The following is a 25,047-nucleotide window of genomic DNA, read 5'->3' on the forward strand; positions in this document are numbered from 1 at the left end:
ACAGATTTTTTGAACTATTAAACCACTGTAAAAACATTAGTGACCAAATTTGTGAAACACTCAAAGAAAAGAGCAGTTTCTCACATGTCATTTTTAACTCTTCAACATATAAGTTTAAATTTCTTATTAACTGGATGTGTATACTACAGTTAAAAACTCTTCAAACGTAAGTTTACACAGGGTTCATATGCAAATAAAAACACACTAGTTGCTCCACATGACAAAGTACATAAATCCCTTGGTATCCTATTTTGTTGATGTTTTGAATATTTAAATAGTCAAAAAGAAAAAAAAAAGTCTTTACTCAACTTAAAATGGAAGACAGCTTTTTTGCCAATTACTAGTAAATTACAGTAATTTAAGTCAAAAGAGCAGAATGGTAGCATTTTTTTAGGTATGGATTTTAAAATAAAAATAAATAGAGACTTAAGAGAACCAGAGACTGTATTACAGACAGTTTCATATTTAAAAGCAATTTTTAACTAACTCAAGGAAGCAACATGATAAGCATATCAGAGTAAGATGTGCAATACTTTACACGTCTAACTTTTCTGTAAAAAAAAAAATATATATAGAATTCTTAGCTATATCATCATCATCTCCATTATACAGACAGGGAACGAAACAGAAGTTAGCAAGTTACCTAAGGTGTCACAGAAAGTCAGAAAAGGAGGAAAAAAAAATCAGAATCCAGGAGTCACGACAGTCAATCTCTTCTCCAATTACTGCATCACATTCTCAAAGTGAAAGGAGTTTACTGTATGCAACTACAGTAGAACCTCAGAGTTACAAACACCTCAGGAATGGAGGTTGTTCATAACTCTGACCAAACGTTGTTTGTTCTTTCAAAAAAGTCTACAACTGTGAATATTGACTTTATACAACTTTGAAACTTTACTATGGAGAAGAAAAATGCTGCGTTCCCCCCCACCACCCTTTTTTTTTTTTTTTTTAGTAGTTTATGTTTAACACAGTACTGTACTGTACTGGCTTTCCCCACCCCCATCTCTGCTGCTGCCTGATTGTATACTTCCTGTCCCAAACGGAGGTGTGTGGTCGACTGGTCAGTTCTTAACTCAGGTGTTCGTAACTTTGAGTTTCTACTGCACATACTCAGCTATTCTATGAGAAATACTTTACCTTGCTAGAAATTGTCCAGAATTGGCGTTCTGACGTCATGCCATGCAACTCAATCAAAATCTGGCGAATCCTCCAGGGATCCACTGATAATATAAGCTGATGTTCCAGCTGGCCAATATTGACACTTGCTGATGCTAGAAGAGAAGATTGCTAGGTTTGTAGATTTTTTTTTTTTTTTTATTTATAAGATACACCCACACATAGTACACTGGTGAACAAATAAGATTTAAAAAAAAAAAAAAAAAAAAACATAGTACACTAGAGGGTCACACACTTGGCTGCTTTTGTAGACCAAGTATACTGCACACACCAGGAGCTTCTTGCACTCCTCCATTTCCCCCAACAAGCTCCCTGAATGTCAACCTTCCACCTCCCTGTATTTCTGGCATTTCCTGCAACCCAGCCTACCCATGCCAAGGACTCTGTTTCGCATTCATCCTTCCCTCCATACTATGGGCTGTTCGTGCCTCTCTGCATACCTCCAAGCCCACTGCCGCCACCCACCCCTCCCTCCGACTTCTGTCAGAGATAAGTCATCATATGTGTCAGCATTTTTAAATGGTATTGGAAATATGGGAAGAGCCTAGAATGGGTACTGTCATGCTGGAAGATGTTAATGGATGCCCTCAACTAGTTCTTGATCAACAGACAACTACAGAGGTGGCTGAAACTGCTGGATCTGAAAACCGGATGCCAGGGCACCGTGTCCACACTTTTTCCCTTCTCTGCTTTCTAATTTGCACCCTACTCCCTCCAAAAAATGAATAGGGTGCTGCCCAGAACATTGCCAAAAACTTTGGCATTGATTGGATGCAGCATTCAAAAGTTAGTGTGTGACTAAGAAATGCCATCAAGTTGAGTCCAAGACCTTGCTTTGCTCAGCCAAAAATCCACTGACCAATGGCAACATAATTCAGGTCTACTGAACTAACTATAAGTAAGGCTCCGATTTTGTCGTAGAGGTCACGGAATCCACAACTTCCAAAGACCTCAGTGACTTCAGCACGCAGCTTGGAGCTGCATTGTCTTGCTGCCTCCCGGGGGAGCCAGGAGCTGCGGGGTACCTGTGGTGGGAGGATGCCCACAGACTCCAGCTGCTGCGGTCGTCAGGGGACCCCGCCGTTACTGGCTGGGCCCCCTGCAGCTCTCGGTCGCTGCGGTTGGCAGGGGATCCCGCAGCTCCGAGCTGCAGGTAGAGGGGGACACCAGAGCTCCCAGCCGGCCCCATACTGCCCAGCGACTTCCCATTTTGTCATGGATATTTTTAGCAATAAAGTCAGGGACAGCTCATGGTTGATAAAGTGGAAGCCCATGACCTGTCCCTGACTTTTTACTAAAAATATCCATGGCAAAAATCTTAGCCTTAAATGTAAGCATACCCTTTAAAAATAACTAACTGAAGTAAAGTAACCCCTGCTGCAGAAAAAGGAACTAGTTCAGCAAGTAAGTTCCATATACAGAAGTCAGATTCAGCTCAAAACAGTTTTCACAAACCTGTGGTCCTCCTGGGCTCTGAAATCTACAATTAACAATTCTAGAGCAGAATGTTGGGAATCATTAAGAAAGGGATAGATAATAAGCCAGAAAATATATTGCCTCTATATAAATCCATGGTACGCTCACATCTTGAATACTGCATGGAGATGTGGTCAGCGCATCTCAAAAAATATATTAGAATTGGAAAAGTTTCAGAAAAGGGCAACAAAAATGATTAGGGGTATGGAACATCTGATATATGAGTAGAGATTAATAAGACTGGGACTTTTCAGCTTGGAAAAGAGACGACTAAGGGGGGATATAATAGAGGTCTATAAAATCATGACTGGTGTGGAGAAAGTAAATAAGGAAGTGTTATTTACTCCTCATAACACAAGAACTAGGGATCACCAAATGAAATTATTAGGCAAGTTTAAAACAAACAAAAGGAAGTACTTTTCCACACAATACACAGTTAACTGTGGAACTCCTTGCCAGAGGATGTTGTGAAAGTCAAGACTATAACAGAATTCAAAAAAGAACTAGATAAGTTCATGGAGGATAGGTCCATCAATGGCTATTAGCCAGGACAGATACTGATGGCGTCCATAGCCTGTTTGCCAGAAGCTGGGAACGGGTGACAGGGGATAGATCACTTGATCATCTACCTTTTCTGTTGATTCCCTCTGTGGCACCTGGAATTGGCCCCTATCGGAAGACAGGATACTGGGCCAGATGGACCCTGGTCTGACCCAGTAAGGCCGTTCTTATGTCAGAGAAGAAATTGCCTGCACAGTTACTGTGTAGTACTTCATTGGGCATTTGCATTGTTAATCTGTTTTCAGGAGAAGAGTGACTACAGCAATCTTGACTGCCATATATAAAAAAGTGACACTGAAAAGTTTAACTTTACAGACTGATGTGCAGTTGGAAGGGGTTGTGCTCTTTCTTGGCTTATAGCTGACGTCAGCCAAGGAAGAACAAAGCAAGGACCAAACTAGATAATGCAGCTATCTGGGAGAAGATAACCTACTTCCACCTCACTGGAGGAATTCGCCCATGGCAGTTCTCCAGTTTCCCAGCAGTGGCCATACAAAGCAATCACTCCAGTGTAGAAACTGGATCAACTCCCTTTTCATAGCAGTAGGTGGAAGGGTTTGAAGAATTAATTGCAAAGATCTTACCTCCAGTCTGCTCTACAACTCTAGTTCCACACCCCCTCTTTTGTGTATGCATGAGGGGGAGCGGGGAAAAGAGGAAACGCAAGAGAGGCTTCCACAGCATGGCAAGTTTCTGCTATATAGGTAAACTCGGAACGATTTGATTTTTATTGGTAAATATCGATTTCACCACATACACAAACTGACAAAAATATTTATATTGATAATAGAAATGTACAGGTACACAAAGAAAAATGCTGCTTGAGAATTTATGTTTAAGTACATTTACTTTGTATATCGACATGTGATGTTGACAACTTGCATTTTAATGGTTAAGCTTTAATTTTCTGAATATCAATGTCTACTGTCATTAAATATTATCTGCCCCCCCAACTACAATTTTCTGCAACAGAAAATTGAGATAGATAACTGAAAAAAAATACTTAAAAAACAAACACTGCTCTCTGTCAAAATTACAAAAAAATCTAAATCTAAATCTGAAAAGTTTATAAATAAGTCAACCTGTCACAGTGCCAAAGCGAGGACAAAGAAGAGAAAGATGGGTGACATGCGATAGGCGGCCTGGACCTGTCTGAGACTCCACCACAGTCCAGTCACTCCTAGCAGTCAAGCATGGGTGAGCCCTATGCAGGGGAAGGAATCCCAGGTAAGTATGTGATTGTTTTTTCCCATTACAATGATGTACTGATGGTGCCCCAACTTAACATGATACAGCTATTGACTTTTCATTAATTTACTCATATTAGAAGAGGCAGCAGTACAACAGAGAGACAGAGCTGTCATTTGCTTTTCATTCCCCTGTAGAGTTAGGCAAGGGGGTTGGGGGAGGACATCTCGAGCAGTTTATGTACACAGGGATGTTCCTTGAATCCTTCTGAGAGTTCTCAAATGAAACTTTCATGGAGGTGCTCTGCAACCCTCTCCCAAAGGATTCTAGGTATGACAGCCTTATTTCTTCTCTCTGTCAGTCAGCAACAACTTCAGCAGGCACCACTGTAGTACACAGGCTAGCAGTATACAGGCCTCGGCAGCTTCGGGGTGCCAGCAGAAGCTGTGCTTTCCGTGCCTGTGCTACCCTCAGGAGTGGGATATTAGCTACAATCACCACAGTCTGTGGAAAATGGCCTGAGCATGCAGTGCAACTGCCCTATACTCAGTTTCATGCAATGAAGCAATTCCCTCAGCCCCTGGGAGACCATATTCACCATGAATGGTGCTGTACAGAAGCACTCCGAAGCAGAAATGTCAATAAGTATGTCTTGTTTAAAACTTCAGGGGAGTAAGGGAAGGGACTGCTCAATTTTCACTTTTCATTCTGACTATATTGACAATGGCACCTCTGTGTTTTATCTGCAGCTGCTGCTATTGCAGCTTTGAGGGGTTCCTACTCCACACCCGTAGAATGCTTGAGAGAGATAAGGCTGAGAAAGAAAAGTACTCAGAATGACAGGTTCAATGATATCCTGCAAGCCAGTGCTGCATCAGATTGTGAGCAAGGGGCCTGGAGGGTGAACACTGCAGATAGCCTGGAGAAGGAAAGAGTAGACATGAGACAGGCCCAGGAGTCCCAGAAGGAAAAGGAGAGTCAGATACATCAGGACATAACAGGGCTTCTCCGACAGCAAACAGACGCTGCAGACTCTTGTGGACCTACAGGTTCAACAATCACGGGCTCATCTCTGGACCTACAGGTTCAACCATCACAGGCTCATCTCCTTTTGCAGTGCATGGAGAACTCCATTACAGTACCTCCTGACACCCCCCTTCACCATGGTATCAGGGGCCACATCTCTAACCCTACCACTTGACCCTGAGCACCATTAAGGACAACCACAACTTCACATACACTGACGTTTGGAACTCCTTGCCTGAGGAGGCTGGGACTATAACAGGGTTTAAAAGAGAACAGGATAAATTCATGGAGGTTAAGCCCATTAATGGCTATTAGCCAGGATGGGTAAGGAATGGTGTTCCTAGCCTCTGTTTGTCAGAGGGTGGAGACGAATGGCAGGAGAGAGATCACTTGATCATTACCTGTTAGATTCACTCCCTCTGGGGCACCTGGCATTGGCCACTGCCGGTAGACAGAATACTGGGCTGGATGGACCTTTGGTCTGACCCAGTATGGCCATTCTTATGACCTGTGAAAGCCATGATTGAGGTGTAGGTAAAATAGTCATGAGTGTTCTTTCCCTTTGTTAATTTCTGTTCCATTAATTTAAGTTTTTAATGTATTTGCTTTTAAATTGCACACATTTCTTCTTGGACTGGTTTTATTTGTGAATAAAACTCTAGGATTTGGAAAATAATTCATATTTATTAGTTCACAACATACGCTGCAGAGTGCCTAAAAGTTCTGAAAGCATCTACTTGTTACTGTACAGTGTGACACAACTCAGTGTCCATGACAAACAGTGTAATCATCATAAATGTAAAATAAGCACAGCAAAATTAATAAGTGCATCGACAGTGTTATATTCACAGATGTACACCATGCATCACACAACTCCTAACACGCACCAAAATAGCAGGACCAGGTAAAACAAAGTCCACCATAATGCATTACTGTGGCTCACTGTTAGAGTACTCTTTCAAGGCCTCTCTTAGCCATATAGCTTTGCAATAAACTCTTCCAATAGCCTTTGTCTCTGGCTGCTCAAACTCAGCAAACAGCTACTCCACCCCCACTGTCCAACGCAGTGGAAAATTCTCCCCTTTTGCTTCACAAATATTACACAGGACACAGCAGGCGGCTATAACCATTTGGATCAGAATTGAAAAAAAATCCCATCTTGTGATTAAACAATGCCAGCATCCGTTCAATCTATCAAAAGTGCATTCCACTGTTATTCTGCACCTGCGGGGCTGGTAGTTGAATCTTTCCTTACTGCTTCTGAGGTGACTGATATAAGGCTTCATGAGCAAGAGGAGCAAAGGGTAGGTTGGATTCCCAAGGATCACTACTGGCATTTACCACTGGTGATATTTAATGGCTGGTCAGGAAAGAAAGTGCTTGCTTTCAACTTTCTGAACATTCCTATGTTCTTAAAGTTAAAAGGGACATGCACCTTCCCTGACCAGCCAACACTGGTGTCGGTGAAACATCCCCAGTGATCCACCAATGCTTGCATAACCACAGAAAAATAGCTGTTTCTGTTGAGTTAATCTGCTGTAAGGTGGTCTGGTGCCAAAATAGGGATACTCGTATTGTCTATTGTTCCAATACAGTTTGGAAACCCTACTGCTGCAAATCCATCCACTATGCCCTTCAAGTTGCAGAGAGTCACAGTTCTGCATAGCAGGAGACTATTAAATGGCCTTGCACACTTGCATGATGATAGCGCCTGCAGAGGATTTTCCAGCTCCCATATGATTTCCCACTGACCACTAGCAATCCAGCAACGGAAGTTTCCAAAGTGCAATTGCCACTCACTTTTCCACTGTCATTGCACCTCTCATTTTAGTGGCCCTGCGTTGGAGGGCTGGGGTAAGCTTGGCACACAGATACAGAAATGTGACCTTGCAAACCTGAAAGTTCTGCAGCCACTGCTTGTCATCCCAAATCTGCATTACAATGAGATCCAACCAGACATGCTCACTTCTCAAGCCCAGAAGCAGCCCAGAGCTGCTCTATAAACGTCACCAACAACCTTGCATTTGTTCTCACTATGTCCTACAGCAGTAGCTCTGCAAATACCGAGGATTGTGCATCCTGTGCTTGCAACACTTAGGACAATAGAGCAGTGCTGTGCAGGCTCCATGCTTCTACCAGAGATGGCAGACAGTGAGGATGCCTGTAAGGATTTGTGGGATTTTTAAAAAAAAAAAAGATGTGAAAGTTATGGGATACAGGTGACATTATGGGATGGAGAGAGTTGCATGCTGGGAATTTGATCCCTTGCTCACAGTCACCCGTGTGACTCATTTCTGCCCTAATATGCATTGCCAAAACTTTCCAAAAGATAGCACCATTGGATGATGGTGGGTTTCACACTGGGACACTTACCCATAGTGTACTGCACTATGCATCAACACAAGCACTGCTGGTAAGTGCAGTAGCACGTACACAAAATGATATACTAACTGCGGTGGCTTTATGCCGACATAACTTGCATTGACCAAAGTTTGTAGCATAGACATGGACACAGACTTATCTTCCCTTGGTAGTTAAGAAGGGCCAAACCCAATAATTAAATATAGAACAGAATGCTGCAAAAACTGAAATAATCTTGTATTTGAATCTGAGACTTAATTAGGCAAAAATGAGATTAAACTGATATATTAAGAGAAAGCTCTCCAAGTATCTAGCTACTCATCTTTAAAGTTACTTAAATATTATGTAAAAACAAGCACTAATTTAAAATTTACCTTAGTTTTTCAGTCAAGGATGGTGAGAAGGTCTAAAACAAAATCTAAAAGTTTAAATTACATAGGCTTTGTCTGCACCAGAATGAGTTTGCTGGTATAGCTATACCAGTAAACCCTCTTAACCCAGATGTAGCTTATATTGACAAAAGAGTGCTTTTGCCAGTATACCTTATACCAATTCCCCAAATGAAATAAGCTATACCAGCAAAAGGAATTCTTTGCTGGTGCAACTGCGGCTACAGTAGGGCTTTTGCAGGAATAGGGTGTGAAAAAAAACCAAAACAACAACAACAACAACAACAACTGACATAGCTATCCCAGTGAAAGTGCAGACCCAGTCATTGACTAAAGATTGGAATAATAGTGTCTGAAGTTTTTCCTTTTTAAACATGCATCAGAATATTACTATCACTTTGGCCATAAAAAGAAATACTTTAAAGCATTTAGAAAACTTGCTGGGAAACAGACCTGGAATATCATAAAACGAAGTCACAGGTTTAGTGCACAGATTGATTCGAGGTGATCTTTTCCTCATTTGATCAATAAGCAGCTTCCGTTCATCATCTTTCAGCAAGGTTATGAACAGCTCATGAGAGGAAATCATGAAGACAAGCTGAAGATCTTCCAAACTCAAACACATATTCCTGAGTAAGTTAAAAGTTAGTCATTAGCTGGGAGATTACTTTGAAGTAAAATAGAAGTTTTTATTGCTTACATATGACATTTCAAATAACTTTCTGTGCTTAATAATAATGCTATTATTTCCATCTACAGATAAAAGATTTCATTCATTCCCTTTTGTGGAAAGCATATGGATTCATTTGTTTATTTAAAGTCTTTTTTTGGTCAGAGCAATATCCAGCCATAGCACAAATGTTAATAAACCTATTTCCACAATGTCCTGTAAGGAAGGTATTTTATTGATGGGGAACTGAGACACAAAGTAACAGATTGTCCAAGGTCACAAAGCTTGTGGCCATGATGAATTACAAGAAAAATAACTGGATTGTTTTCACTTATTTAAATTATAAGTTTTTCTTTTTTAAAAATAAACTTGTTTAAAATGAAATCTGAATTTAATACAAAATATGCTAAGGCCTAAACTTACTGATCTCTTAAAACATCTAAATAAAAAATAACTATGCTTTTGGTGGAATTATGACAATCAATGGGACATCATAATAGCAGGGTACAAAATACATAAGAATGACAGTAGGGTTGTGCTGGTGGGGGAGTGGAACTATACGTGAAAGAAAACAGTCAAATATTGTAAAAATCTTGAATGAACCAAACGGTAACACAGAATCTCTATGGATAGAAATTCCATGCTTGAATAATAAGAGTACAGCAGTAGGAATATATTACTGACCTCCTGCCCAGGATGGTGGTGAGGATTATGAAATCCTCAGGGAGATCAGGGGCTATAGAAATAGAAAAAAAAAAAATATAGGGGCATTTCACCTATCCCCATATGGACTGGGTACTTGCCACCACAGGATGCAGAGATAATTTCTAGACACCATTAATGACTACTTCTTGGAGCAGCAAGTCCTAGAACCCACAAGGGGAAAGGCAATTTTTGATTTAGTCCTAAGTGGCTTATAGGATGTGGTCCAAGAGGTGACTACAGCTCAACTGCTCACCATAGCAACCATAATGTAATTAAATTTAACATCCTTGTGGGAGCCAGGAGGGGGAATACCAAATAAGCCCACCACAATAGCATTTAACTTCAAAAAGGGGACCACCACAAAAATGAGGAAGCTAGTTAAAAGAGTAGTTAAAAGGAACAGTCACAAGAGTGAAATGCCTGCAAGCGGCATGGAAGCTTTTTAAAAACACCGTAACAGAGGCTCAAGTTAAATGTACACTCCACACAAAAACAACCGTCTCTCCCCTCACCAAAAAACGGTAAGAGAAAACAAAAAATGCCACCATGGCTGAACAACACAGTAAAACAATAAATGAGGAAGTTAGAGGCAAAAAGGCATCTTTTAAAAACTGGAAATCAAATCCCATATTTCAAATGTTTGCTCCTGTAGTAACACCCACAAGATATTTAGCCTGCACATCTTAAAAGGGACTATTCAAGTTAAATGGCTCATTGAGGAACACGACTCACAATGGACCATGGGAGACGCTTATCTACACTTAATGGACTTCCCTGTGATGGCCTCCACTATGACAAAGCAAAATAATGCATGGACAAGTGACTTGCCCATGTGACTCCAAATATCATCTTGTTACTTGTAATTTTCCACAGTGAGATCAATCGGCTTCCCTTCACTTAGCAGAAACTATAAAAATCACCTCCATTTTGCCTCTTTCCTGCTCAAACCTCTGGACTATGAACTTGCACTAATGGGAGCATTCTAACCAAGGGACTGAGGACCTTCCAATGATTTAGAAGAAAACAGAGACTTAAACCAGCAGTTTATTCCATCACTGCTACAAGCCTGATCCAAGAACTTTGCAATTACTGCATATATTTGATTCCTTTAACCAATTTTAACTCTCACCTTTCTTTCTTTCTTTTTATAAATAAACATTTAGATATTAGATACTAAAGGATTGGCAACAGCGTGATTATTGGGTAAGATCTGAGTTATATATTGACCTGGGTGTGTGGCTTGTCCTTTGGGATCAGAAGAACCCTTTTGTTTGATGAAATTCGTTTTAAATAACCACTCATCATTAAGTTTAGTGTCTGGGTGTTGAATCTAGGAATGGAATACCTAAGGAGTCTGAATTTCTGACTTCTTGTTAGCCGGTGTGGCGAGACAGAAGTTTACTTTTGTTGCTGGTTTGGTACATCTCATGAAGGATAACCACCAGTTTTGCGATGTGTCAGCCCTTTTTCCCTAGCAGCTTGTCCTGAATTTGGTATTCTCAGTTGGGAGGCACAGTGACACAAGTTCACTGGGTGATCCCTAATAGGCTGTAGGTTTAAAACAAACAAAAGGAAGTACATCTTCATACAACACAGGCAACCTGTGGAGGCCAAAAGTATAACTGGGTTCAAAAAAGAATTAGATGAGGTCATGGAGAATAGGTCCATCAAAGGCTATTAGCCAAGATGGTTAGGGATGCAACCCCATGTTGTGTGTCCCCCTAAGCCTCTGACTGCAAGATTATGGGACTGGACGACAGGCTATGGATTACTTGAAAATTGCCCTATTCTGTACACTGGCCCTGAAGCATCTGGCATTGGCCACTGTCAGAAGACAGGATGCTGGGCTAGATGGACCATTGGTCTGACCCAGTATGCTTATTCTTTTGTTCTCATTAAAGAGCCTCTATCAAAAACTTAAAGGCTGCTTTTTTATAAAAAAGAAAAACTGAACACCTAACTTTGGAGGTCGAGCTCTATAAATATGGCACAGCCGGTCATGTACTCTATTATGGGATTGTTTTGCTTAATAAAAATAAATTTTATATGCTGTTTACTTAAATTCTAGTTACCATCCTAATGTGGCTTGACACAAATCATGAGCAAAAAGTTAACTAGTAAATAAGCAATACATCATTCACCATTTTCTTACACAGTAAATATGTATAATTCATATTAATAATCTGAAAATATTAAGCTACGTATTTGCTTCAATAAATGTACAGAGTTATAGCGTATCCTCCTAGGTAGCAAACCAAATCCAGTGTAAAGGCGGTTTAGTTTTAAATCAACGTGTTTTAATGGTTATATCAACCAATGAGAATGCAGCTTTCCTTAGGAGATTACTGCAGTACTACTGGAAAAGTTGATTCAAATCAGTTATTTAAATTGAGGCTTTCTACTTGGTGATTCAAGTCATAATTTCAATTTCTGATTTAAATTACTTTGGTTTAAATCAATCCACCCTTCTTGTGGGAGAAACAGGAATGGAATCCAGAATCCCTAATCAGGTGCATTTTTTGTAAGGCCTTGTCTATATTACAAATGCTTTGCCAGTATAGCTATGCTGGTAGCGTCCCCAAGGAATGTCTACACGGGGATTAAAAAAAACCCTGTGGCCAGCCCGGGTCAGCTGACGCTAGCTCAAGGTGCTTGAGCTCCAGAGTTGAAAAATTGCTGTGTAGATGTTTGGGCTTGGGCTGGAGCCTGAATGTCTACACAGCAATTTTTAGCTCTGCAGCCCAAGCCCTGTGAGTCTGAGTCAGCTGACCCTGGGCCAGCCGTGGTCATGCCACAGGTCTTTCATCCCCGTGTAGACATACCCTTAATGTAGATTCAGCTTATGTGATGAAAGGAGTTTTTCCTGTCAGGTTAATAACGCCACTAATGTTGACAGAAGCACTCTTATATTGGTGTAGCTGCATCTACACTGTGCTTTTTTGCCGGCATAGCTATGTTGGCTAGGGGCTTATTTTTTCCACAAAAATTTAAATGCAACACATTTGTGTGCGAAGAGTTCAGTCTCCTTTCTGAGCTAAGTGAAGGCCAAGATAACAGGGTTCAAAAAAGAACTAGATAAATTCATGGAGGATAGGTCCATCAATGGCTATTAGCCAGGATGGACAGGGATTGTGTCCCTAGCCTCTTTGCCAGAAGCTGGGAATGGGTGACGGGATGAATCACTTGATGATTACCTGTTCTGTTCATTCCCTCTGAAGCATCTGGCATTGGCCACTGTTGGAAAATAATATACTGGGCTAGATGAACCTTTGGTCTGACCCAATATGGTTGTTCTTATGTAAGAATTGATTGTGATGTATGGAGTGTTGCATGAGTATTTCTGATTAATTATAAACAGGATTTTGAAAATGTAACCCTTGGGGTGAGGCAGCAGTTGAGCACTTTCACAATGATCCAAGAGACAGTTCCTACTCTAGCAATGGAACAACGGTGTGCTGTGGATGGCATCAAGCTCAGGCCCAGGGGAGGTGGCATCATGCATTTCTCTAAAGTGACCAACCCCTATGCCTTATTCAAAAACATTCATCCATGAGTTCTAGATGAACCCACATCCAAGTATCCTTCGCCAGAAAGCATGGGACACAGGGCAAAAAGAAAAATGTTACCCTCTTTGTCTAATTTTTTACCTGCAAGTTTATGAAACATTAACATACCAAGATAGTATCTATGCATTGCACAGTGCAAGCAGTCTCACATCAGGTACTTACTTGAGAAAAGCGGCCATTTTTCTTTTCAAAGATTCTGAAGCATGTTCTAAGTTTATTGACCTTGAACAAACCTAGAAAATTTAAGAGTTAAATCATTAAGCATCACTAGGAATTCTGAATTTTCATTGGTTATATACAGTGTTAAGAGTTATTTCCACAATTTTCTGTTCATTCTCTGGTAGCAATCAACATCACGTAAATTTTCTCTCCCTGTGGAAGGAGGCAAGCCAGCTAATATAGCCCATCCTCCAAATACTGTTGATGTTACAGTGGGATCAGAAAGCCAATCATTAACCCTGTATATAAAAGGGGTTAACTTGGGAGCATGTAATGAATCACATGGCGATCTCTAATACCCAATTCCCTTCCTGAGCCTAAAGCTGGTGTCTGTAAGAGCCAAATATGAAAATTACATCATCTATGCTGCTAAAATCACCGCAAAAGCAACAATCTAGCAAACTACAAAAGCAACCGCTATGTAACAATCAAGTCCACTTAACTGAATTAATGATTAAAGTGAAATATTTAGGTGAGTCAGTTCTATAGGTACAAAACCTCTGTGTACCTACCAATATTAACAGAAACTTAAGTAACTTTTCATGCTTAATTTAATTATCAGCAATTTAATCATTTTATTACATCAGTTTGAAAAAGATAAAGCTTATTTATTTGTCAAAAATGGATTAATTTCCATTGTCAACTGGAAATAGAGACTGCTGCTGGATCAATGGGGGCTGGTGCACAATGCACTTTTATCTGGTTTTTGCTATAGGTTTGAGATAAGTAGTTACTACTAATGGCACAGGAAGTGGCTTACATTAGCAGACAAATAGAGACTTGGGAATCAGCAGCAGAGTGATAAAGAGAAACGAAAGAGCATGAATTCAACTCAGGCACAGCTCACTACCTTCCAAGGGCTGCAATAGGTGTCATCCACAATTAAAGGCCACATTTGCAATAGCTCAGGGAAGCTTCATTGGAAGAGTTGACTAATCTCTGTGAGGAACTCTTGAGAAGAGAGAGATTTTAAATGCTTTTGTTCAGCAGATCCGTTTTTCTAAACTTTATGCTGCTCTTACACACAGTCCAAAATTTTTAAAGAAAATGATCAGAGCAACTGAAGTGAGTGGTTTCAGAGTGGTAGCCGTGTTAGTCTGTATCAGCAGAAAGAACAAAGACTACTAACAAATTTATTTGAGCATAACTTTTGTGGGCTAAAGCCCACTTCATCAGATGCATGCAGTGGAAAATACAGTAGGAAGATATACATACATACACACACACACACACCCCCCCCCACCATGAAAAAATGGGGGTTGCTATACCAACTCTTAACAGACCAATTGATTAAGGTGGGCTATTAGCAGGAGAAAAAAAAAACGTTTGTAGTGATAATCAGGATGGCCCATTTCAAACAGTTGACAAGAAGGTGTGAGTAACAGTAGGGGGGAAATTAGCATGGGGAAAATAGTTTTTAGTTAGTGTAATGACTCATCCACTTCCAGTCTTTATTCAAGTCTAATTTAATGGTGTCCAGTTTGCAGATTAATTCCAGTTCTGCTGTTTCTCGTTGGAGTCTGTTTTTGAAGTTTTTTTTGTTGAATAATTGCGACTTTTAGGTCTGTAATTGAGTGTCCAGGGAGGCTGAAGTGTTCTCCGACTGGTTTTTGAATGTTATAATTCTTGACGTCTGATTTGTGTCCATTTATTCTTTTATATAGAGATTGTCCGTTTTGGCCAATGTACATGTCAGAGGGGCATTGCTGGCACATTCTGGCATCTATCACATTGGTAGACGTGCAGGTGAACGAGCCTCTGATAGTGTGGCTGATGTGATTAGGCCCTATGATGGTGCCCCTTGAATAGATAAGTGGACAGAGTTAGCAACAGGTTTTGTTGCAAGGATAGGTTCCTGGGTTAGGGTTTTTGTTGTTTGGTTGCTGGTAAGTATTTGCTTCAGGTTGGGGGGCTGTCTGTAAGCAAGGACTGGCTTGTCTCCCAAGATCTGAGAGATTGAGGGATTGTTCTTCAGGATAGGTTGTAGATCCTTGATGATGCACTGGAGAGGTTTTAGTTGGGGGCTGAAGGTGATGGCTAGTGGCATTCTGTTATTTTCTTTGTTGGGCCTGTCCTGTAGTAGGTGACTTCTGGGTACTCTTCTGGCTCTGTCAATCTGTTTCTTCATTTCAGCAGGTGGGTACTGTAGTTGTAAGAATGCTTGATAGAGATCTTGTAGGTGTTTGTCTTTGTCTCAGGGGTTGGAGCAAATGCGGTTGTATCTTAAAGCTTGGCTTTAGACAATGGATCGTGTGGTGTGGTCTGGATGAAAGCTGGAGGCATGTAGGTAAATATAGCGGTCAGTAGGTTTCTGGTATAGGGTAGTGTTTATGTGACCGTCACTTATTAGCACCGTAGTGTCCAGGAAGTGGATCTCTTGTGTGGACTGGTCCAGGCTGAGGTTGATGGTGGGATGGAAATTGTTGAAATCATGGTGGAATTCCTCAAGGGCTTCTTTTCCATGGGTCCAATGTCATCAATGTAGCGCAAGTAGAGTAGGGGCATTAGGGGACAAGAGCTGAGGAAGCGTTGTTCTAAGTCAGCCATAAAAATGTTGGCATACTGTGGGGCCATGCAGGTACTCATAGCAGAGCCGCTGACTTGAAGGTATACATTGTCCCCAAATGTGAAATAGTTATGGGTGAGGACAAAGTCACGAAGTTCAGCCACCAGGTTTGCCGTGACATTGTCGGGGATACCGTTCCTGACGGCTTGTAGTCCATCTTTGTGTGGAATGTTGGTTTAGAGGGCTTCTACATCCATGGTGGCCAGGATGGTGTTTTCAGGAAGATCACCGATGGATTGTAGTTTCTTCAGGAAGTCAGTGGTGTCTCAAAAATAGCTAGGAGTGCTGTTAGCATAGGGCCTGAGGAGAGTCTACATAGCCAGACAATCCTGCTGTCAGGGTTCAATGCCTGAGATGAGGCGTCCAGGATTTCCAGGTTTATGGATCTTGGGTAGCAGAGGGAATACCCCTGGTCAGAGTTCTAGGGGGTATGTCTGTGTAGATTTGTTCTTGTGCTCTTTCAGGGAGTTTCTTGAGCAGATGATGTAGTTTCTTTTGGTAACCCTCAGTGGGATCAGAGGGTAATGGCCTGTAGAATGTGGTATTAGAGAGCTGCCTAGCATTTGGTATGGCAACCCCCATTTTTTCACGTTATCTGTATATCTATCTATCTATCTTCCTACTGTATTTTCCACTGCATGCATCTGATGAAGTGGTCTTTAGCCCACGAAAGCTTATGCTCAAATAAATTTGTTAGTCTCTAAGGTGCCACAAGTACTCCTCGTTCTTTCTGCTGAAGTGAGTGGCTATCACATATGTGATTTCCATATGTGTTTTCAAATATGAGTGCTCCTTACAGGACTGTCGAATTAAAGTAAGCTGGAAATCCAAGATTTATGGTATTTCATCATCATTTATACAGTTTTTCTTTAAAGGGCACTTTTCTTTTATGTTCTTGCATTTTATTACACTGCCAGTATTGCTTATGATGTTATTGACTGTTGCCCAGGAAACCTAGAACCACCTCAAAAAGCAGTTTTGCGAGTTTCATATGTTTTGTTTGTAAAACTCTACACTATTACTGATTTGGGAGCATGAGCACTTTTAATTTTAGCTTAACCCAAAATATCATCTTAAAAAGTTAAACTGTAAAGTTTTAACTACCTGTAAAAAATACAGGGTTATACCCTGAATATCCCAAGTGTAAAGGTAGGAGGGGCATTTAATGTAAGTGATTATAACAAAACCCTTCAAAATTTGTGGACTGCCAACTCATTCTCCATGAAATACTCCAGCATGCATTATACTAGACATAGCACAAAGTACCACGTGTCAAAACCAACAGGAAGGAAACCAACAAAACCACTAGAAGAAAGAAGATATGGGGCTGAGGTTAGTGAGTTTTAAAAAATGGTTTTAGGGTAAACAACAACAAGCCTGAAGCTACTTAACAAGGGAATGAAAACCCATTTCCTTAACTCGCCTCAAATAAAGTCCGTCCTTCAGAAGGATTCCATGCTGGCTGTGGAACCACTGGCATAGTTTTTGCTGAGACAGCAAACAGAGTGAGAGACAGTTGGCTGCCACTTCAACAGTCCTTAAAAATAGCTAAGCTTTTGTATTGAAATTGGAGGTCTTCCTTTTCAATCGGCACATAACAAACAATCAGTACCTGTACTGATAGGAACTTGCAAGTCACCTCTGTAAGATGTTCTGTGGCATCCAATTCTTGATTCCCCCAGAAATCATGTTCCCACTTTAAGCAGACTCTGGCTTCCAGAAAGGGTATAGTGGAATGAAGATCCCTCCCTCGACCCTACCCAGCTCATTGGAGGGAAGAGTCTCAACCTTCCCCTTTTTCCCTCCAGTAACCCACGATGTTGTATAGCGGAAGGGCTGCTCTTCAATATTTCTCCTCTGCATTATGAAGGGGTCCCCAGCTTCTGTTCTTCCAACTGTTTCTACTAGGCCGTGTTGGGAAGTTCAGAGGACTCCCCCTTCCCCCCAGTCGCATTATTCTTTCCAACCTATAGAGAAGACCTGGAGTGAAGCCTCTAATTCTTGTTGCTGGGTGTGTCCTAGGGACACACTCCATGGTTCGCTGCAAAGGTCTGAGGAACGAGAGACTTCCTACTAGATCAGGGGTGGGCAACTTTTTCACCCGAGGGCCACATCTGGGTACGGAAATTGCATGGCGGGCCATGAATGCTCACAAAATTTGGGGTTGGGGCATGGAAGGGTGCTCCCGGCTGGGACCGAGGGGTTTAGATGGTAGGAGAGGAAACAGGGGTGGGGCATGGGAGGGGGACAAGGGTGCAGGCTCTGGGTGATGCTTAACTCAAGCAGCTTCCAGAAGCAGCAGCATGTCCCTCCCCTGGCTCCTACGCGGAGGCATGGCCATGAGGCTCTGACGCTGCCCTGTCTGCAGGCATTGCCCCTGCAGCTCCTACTGGCCGCAGTTCCCAGCGAATGGGAGCTGTGGGGGCAGCACTTGGGGTGGGGGAGGACTGCAGAGCCCCCAGGCTGCCCCTGTGCGTGGGAGCCGGAGCGGGGACATGACGCTGCTTCCGGAAGCCACGTGGAGTGGGGCAAGTCCCTGACCCCGCTCCCCAACAGGAGCTTGAGGGCCAGATTAAAACGTCTGGAGGGCCAGATGAGGCCCCCGGGCCATAGTTTGCCCATGCCTGTCCTAGATGCTCCCCTCTCTGGCTCCTGGAGTGGCACTAGGGGATCGGGAAGAAACCTTTTAAACCTTCTTGATCACTTCTCTGCTTCCCACTTTAGCTCCACTGAAGGACGGTGAGGAGAAAAAACAAGACACTTCCCTGTCTTCTCCTTCCCTCCCCAGCTCAGTGAAGGAGTCTTGGAGGACATCAAATTCCTTCCCCTGAATGCTCTTCTACTCCCCTCTCTGGCTCCTCTCGGATCTATACATTTTCCAGGACAATTCTTCATAATTTAGAAATTAAGATAAATATTTTTTGTTTAAGGAAAAACAGGGCAATGTCTAATTAAACTTGGAAACTTTGGCAGCTTCACTGCCACAGCGTTTGGAGAAATGGGTACCTCTGTTCCTGAATCAAAGAAGTGAGTCAACTATCAACACAGAAGTGGGACTGACTATATACTGAACCATCTGAAATGTACAAAGTAAGCTCAAAATTAGAGAAAAACATTTTCACCTCTAATCTTTCAGTTTTACAAATTTTATGGTGTTAGAAATTAGATTTTTCAGTTAACAGTGTCCTTTCAGTCTCAAGACTCACATCTTACCTCAAGAAGAAAGTCTATTTTCTCTTTGTTCGGTTTAAGAAATAGTTGGTTAAACTGAATACCAATTGCTCGACCTTGCATTACATCACATACAGTGTTGCATGTACAGATTCTGAAACAGATTTCATCTAGAGCATCATTCCTGCATGAATACAAAAAACGCAGTAAGATTACAGACCTTCTTTGACAGCCACGCAAAGCGTGTCTAGACAGGATAACAGATAACCACCAGCATTTTAAGCACACCGTGTTGTCTAACATTGCTCTGAGCATGTCCATAAAAGATAGTGTTTAAAAATGATTATTTGTATTACAGCAGTGCCTCGGGGTCTCAGTCCTGGATCAGGGCCCCTCCCAACATTCTTAAGAATGCTCATGTCTGCTCCAGAGCCATGGGCTTCAAATGGTTTGCCTGAACAGCTATGACTAGAGTAGCAGGTTTTGGGAAAGCTCTTAAAGGGCATTAAAGCTTACAGTTAAGTGAAAAAGATTTCATAGACAGTTTCATATCCATGTTACCCTTCTTTATAAGAAGTTCTGTCATTGCGCGACACTAGTGAAATACATGCCTGAGGAATTGTATCTATGCAGAATGTTCAGTTTCTCTCATCACAAGACTGACCTTCCTCCAATTAACTACTTGTGTCTGAATTCTTTAGACAGTTTCTGTGGAAAGCATTAACAATAGAAAATTGTTTTTTTAGTTTCAAAGATTCATCATTCAAGTTGACAGCAAGATCTCTGGGGGGAGGGAATGACTTTTTGTTCTGTGTTTGTACACCTAGCACAGTGGGGTCCTGGTTCATGACTGGTGCTCCTAGGCATTACTGTTATACAGCTGCTAATGCTAAACTACTCACCCCTGCTGCGCCTTCTGGAAGAGTTCTCTCAGCACAGACTGTCTGAACTGAACAGGTAAACTGAGAGTTCGATTATCTTCGAGAAAAATCTTCACTAACTCCTAGAACATAAACAGATAAATACTGTATCAATTTCAAACGGTATTTCTCTAACTACACATTAATAGACAAGGCTATCAAATGTAACTGATCAAACTAAGTTGTCCCCACCACCCAACCTGCAACTAAATGAGACCTTGAAAACCCTTTACAAACTGTTCATTAAACCTTTCACCTCCTTTATGAGGTAGGTTTTATACCCTATTTACAGATCAGGAAACCAAAGCAGAGATTAAATTACTTCCCTAAAGTCACACAGTGAGTCACTAGAAAAGTTGGAAAGAGAAACAAGTTTTGACTGCAACATCCCTCTAATTCAGTGGTAGGCAACCTGCTGCCCGTCAGAGCAAGCCGCTGGAAGGCCACCAGACCAGTTGTTTACATTTGCACGGCGCCCACAGCTCCCAGTGGCCGGGAATGGTGAACCTCGGCTACTGGGAGCTGCAGGTGGCTGTGCAAATGTAAACAAACAGTTTGGTGTCCTTGCCCTGATGGGCCGCAGGTTGCCCACCACTGCTCTAATTCCTAGATAACAATGCCTCCATGGCATACTATAGTCACCCTGAGAAAAGGAAGTTACTCACCCTGTGCAGTAACAATGGTTCTTCAAGATGTGCCCCCCTGTGGGTGCTCCACAGTAGGTGTGCTTGCATCCCTGAGCTGCTGATCTGAGAACTTTGGAGTAATGTCTGTTAGCTCTGCACATGCACTCTCTAGCCTCATGCCCCGTCATGAGGCTAGTCAGTGCACAATAACCCCCTCAGTTCCTTCTCTACCGCAGTCATTGACAAGAACTCTGAAGTAGAGGGGAGGAGGGCTGTCTTTGCTACTAACTAGCCCTCCTGAATAATGGCCTTTAATTGGTCATGATGTGACGCTGGCAGCTGTTCAATAAAATCATTCAGTTTTCAATAATTTATATAATCATATTTCACCATGAGGGCTTGGCAGTTGGCAATACAGAACTGAAGCGTGGTCGAGGACTACACCTTTCTTTTGAAAAGGTCCAGGCGTGTGCAGTCCCTATCACAGGGAGTGGACCCCATCTGGTGTTGATGGCCGTGGGAGGTCACGATACCCACTATGATAGAGTTGGGTGGAGGGCGGGAGAAGAAGTTAGATTCCTTAGCTGGGACATAGCATTTTTGTCCTCCCGCTTGCAGGCAGGCACTACTGATACTGGAGTTTGCCAGATGGTTCTTGCCAGGTACAAGATGGCCTTGTTAATAGGAAGGGCTATATTTGAGGAAGAGGATGAATGGAGAATGTCAAGCAGATGATGGTGAGTATCCTTGACTTCCTCTAGAGGTATTTAGACAGAGTGTCTGCAACTCTTTGCCAAATCCTGGAAGAGACGAAAGTTGTCAGCAAGAGATGGTGGGGAAAGCATGACAGCTTTGTCTGGGGAGGAGGAGAATATGGTCTTCGGGGTTCCTCCATAACGTCTTCTGGAGACACCGAAGCTCTGGATGCTGAGGCCAAGGGGGTGTGCCTCAAGGGTTCACGGGTGAGGCTCGAAGCTCGAGAGGCTTCCTGGCAATATGGCACCCAAGGTCCCAATGTTGCCACTAGGGTGGTGGTGACAGAGCCCACCAGTGGTGCCCATGGGCGACCGTACCAGGACGATGATGGTGGGGTGATCTGAGCGTATATTGAGTACCATATGGAGCCTGGGAGGAGTACTGACACACCACCTCCTTTGGTCACTGTTTGAACTCTCGCTCTCATGGCAGCAGGGATGATTCCTGTGCTAGGCAGAGGTTAGGTGTGGAGATTCCAGTACTGAGAAGTAGGGACCTCGGTATGTCTGATACACAGAGGTACCTATCTTGGGGCTCACTACGGGTGCTTCCCACTCTTCTTTGATGACTTGTGAGAAGGGTCAGCAATTTGCTTCTTCGACTCAAGAGCCTTTAGACATAGAGGAATTTGGGGATGACTCATGTCTGCCAAGTGACTTGTGGCGTGGGTACTGAGAGGGTCTCAGAGTCACCTGCATGAAGATAATCTTGTCGGAGCTCTCTACCCTTATGTGACCGTGGCCCAAGTTGCTGGTAGAAACCACACTTCTGCTGATGTGGCCTTCCCTGAGGCAGCAAACGCACTGGGAGTGCTTGTCTGCAACCAGGATTGTTTCCTTGCAAGTGAGGCACTTCTTGAAGTCCGGCGAACCGGGAATACCTCACTGGGGGAAGGGTCCCCAACGAGGAAGAAAAAAGCAGGGGGGAAAATAAATCAAATTGGGGGGGGGGGGGTGAAAGAGTAAAGAAAAACCAAAACTATACTAACTAACCACAGACATGCAAATAGAAAGTAACGATCTAGCCAGGGCAGTTGCGAAGGAACTGAGGTGGGTTAGCCTGCGTGCTGACTAGCCTCATGGCAGGGCATGGGGAGAGACAGCACATGGGTGATCCTAATGGACATTGCTACCAAAGTTCTCTGATCAGCAGCACAGGGACGCAAGCACACCTACAGTCGAGCACTGTGGATACTGCTTGAAGAAGAAATCTTAGATATGAACTCACTCAAGTCAAAAGACTCCAAATTGTTTTTTCAGTACTTTACCTGATAGTTGCCACATCTCATACAGCAATGGATTTGACTATAAGGAGTTGACTGTTGTGATGTGCTATTGGAAGATGATGTAAGAACTCCACAAGCTTGACAGTACCCAGCTAACCTCTTCTCATCTATGGTACAATGAAGTGATGATGAACCAATCTGTAAAATAAGAACACATCAAATTTTAGCTACCTAGATTCTATGAATAATTATGGGCTTAATTCTGAGCAATGTTGAGCATTCACAACTTCTATTTTAAGGAATTATCAATATTAAATAAAAGCAAAAGATTTTTAAAAAATCAGTTAATTTTTTTTTTCTATTCACATGTGCTCTTTCCATTTGATTTTTCACTGACTAAGCAGACAGAAATGCCACTTTCATTATGATTTCATATTTGGATTCACAGTGAGGCAGGAAAATGTTTTTAAATTGTGGAAACATTTTTATCATCTTAGATTTTATTAAAGGTTGTTTTAGTAATACTGAAAGTTTGGTCCAAGTTGATCACTGATATGATACACTTGCACATTCAGCTACTGACCATTTATTTCCCCCTTTTGCCTCCTCCCTCCAGGACCTTAGAAGAACTACAAAACTAAATGCAAATAAATAAACCCACATCCTAAAATGAACAGAATATTAAGTTTTTAATCTAAAAAAATCAGAAGCAGGAAATAAAGTGTTCTGGATTTCTACAGCAATGTTAACAACCACATTGCACATGTATCTCCTATTCCTGTTTATTGTTCTTAAATATGTAGTTTAATATATTACTGTTACAATACCATAGAACACAGAATGTGCTGCACAGCCAAGGCATTACTACTGTGGAAATCTAAACTTTTGAATTTTCTAAATTATTTTAAAACTAGTATAACTTTAGCACTGTATTAACACAACTTCTACATTTAACCAACATGAGCTTTCCCTTTTTTAATAAGCTTCCTCTAACTGAATGAATCAAACAAAGAAGAGAAGGTGGCCGATAGAGACAAAGCTTCTGTTTAAAAACAGCCACATTGACGGAGTTTGTATCTTTAAAAAAGATCAAAATTCTACTACTATCTGGAGTGCAACTGTAGTTTTTAAAGTTGTTTTAAAGAGACAGAGGAGAAAAAATGAGTTGATAAACAAAATAGAAGTTCTAGTCTCAAATCCTAAAAGATATCTGAAGAAAAAAAAATTGTGGGTGGTTTTTTGGGGGGTTGTTATTTTAAGTTTGTGGTTTTTGCATGAGAACAGTTTTAGCTAATTCTGGACTGAAATACAATGATTTAGTTGTGGGAGACAACTTCTCACAATGGTATAAACCACAAGTTTTTCTCTCAACTGCTAGAAATTCTATAACCTCTATCAACTTAAAGCAGGCTCATCTGTAGATAAAAACATTTTCCTCTTGTAAAAAGGCACATTTGCCAACCAGATTTCTGGTAATAAAGAAAGATGAAATGATATCAACATATACAAGGCATGGTAAAATATGCTGAGAAAGGCTATCCAGCTCAGCTCCTAAGACAATTTGTGGTCTTTTTCCACGATTCCTCCATCTCTACTCTATTTTAGTGAAGAATCCAAACAAAACGAGATGGAAATTTGCCTAACAATTGCCTGTCACCTTCTCAACTACAGTAGGAAATATGCCGAACCAAAACTTTCCTCAGAATATTTGCTGCTGTAGTGAGAAAGTCCACAGGGAAACATTCTTGTATCACTGGCAGACACTATTAAGAAGCGTGGAAGTATGGGATTCTTCCCAGTAAAGTTTTGGTTTTTAAAAAATGGTTTTATAATACACACAAATTTACAATGGGAAATTATTTATCTTGAGCAGAGAAAAGTCTTCAGCAAGCACTGCCAACCCAGAGAAACAGCTATAGAATTGCTGCTCACTGCAAAGTTATTTCAATCTACAGATCAATAGCTTTCCACTATAAGCTCAATGTCCAGTGAATATATACCATACAAGACAGGCAATCAAACCAGAGAGATGACAACCGCTCTCTTAAAAAAAAAAAAAAAAAAAAAAAAGTTTCAACAAGTGGAGAAATTTGTAGAAAACTAAGCGAGTTGTCTGTCAGATCTGCAATTACACCTAAAAGAAACCATACCTGTCAAACTCTTTTCTTTGGCGCACACATACACGTTCATTTTGAAGAGGTACCATCTAAAGAAGTGTTCTTGTTTGATTTTTGAGCAAAACATGCCATAACCTTTCTATGGCTATCTGTAACTGGAAAGTTGTCCAATCCTATATTTCATCCACTGACCAGATCATCAACATTTGGAATAGTTATCTCAAAATCCTCTATAAGCACACAAATTTGCAGGCCATAGGCTAGTCAGTTACATTCAAAACTGCATATCTGTACAGGGGACTGCTGCCTGCAAGAGTATGAAGGGA

General features: G+C 41.6%; 1 protein-coding gene across 8 annotated transcripts in view; it reads right to left on the minus strand.

Annotated features, from left to right (window-relative positions):
• Positions 1 to 25,047, minus strand: part of INTS8 (integrator complex subunit 8) — a 72,047-nt gene that overhangs the window by 27,968 nt on the left and 19,032 nt on the right. For all 8 annotated transcript variants that reach the window (XR_006288430.1, XR_006288429.1, XM_037892267.2 and 5 more), the window contains 6 exons: positions 22,647 to 22,802; positions 19,980 to 20,080; positions 19,120 to 19,261; positions 13,284 to 13,354; positions 8,634 to 8,809; positions 1,141 to 1,274 (listed from right to left, as the gene is read on the minus strand). Coding sequence is in view for 6 of the 8 variants with exons in the window: in XM_037892267.2 (XP_037748195.1) it covers positions 1,141 to 1,274; positions 8,634 to 8,809; positions 13,284 to 13,354; positions 19,120 to 19,261; positions 19,980 to 20,080; positions 22,647 to 22,802 (780 nt within the window). In the remaining 2 variants the exon portion in view is untranslated. The remainder of the gene's footprint in view (positions 1 to 1,140; positions 1,275 to 8,633; positions 8,810 to 13,283; positions 13,355 to 19,119; positions 19,262 to 19,979; positions 20,081 to 22,646; positions 22,803 to 25,047) is intronic.

Source organism: Chelonia mydas, chromosome 2 (genome assembly GCF_015237465.2).
Source record: "Chelonia mydas isolate rCheMyd1 chromosome 2, rCheMyd1.pri.v2, whole genome shotgun sequence".
NCBI lineage: Eukaryota > Metazoa > Chordata > Testudines > Cheloniidae > Chelonia > Chelonia mydas.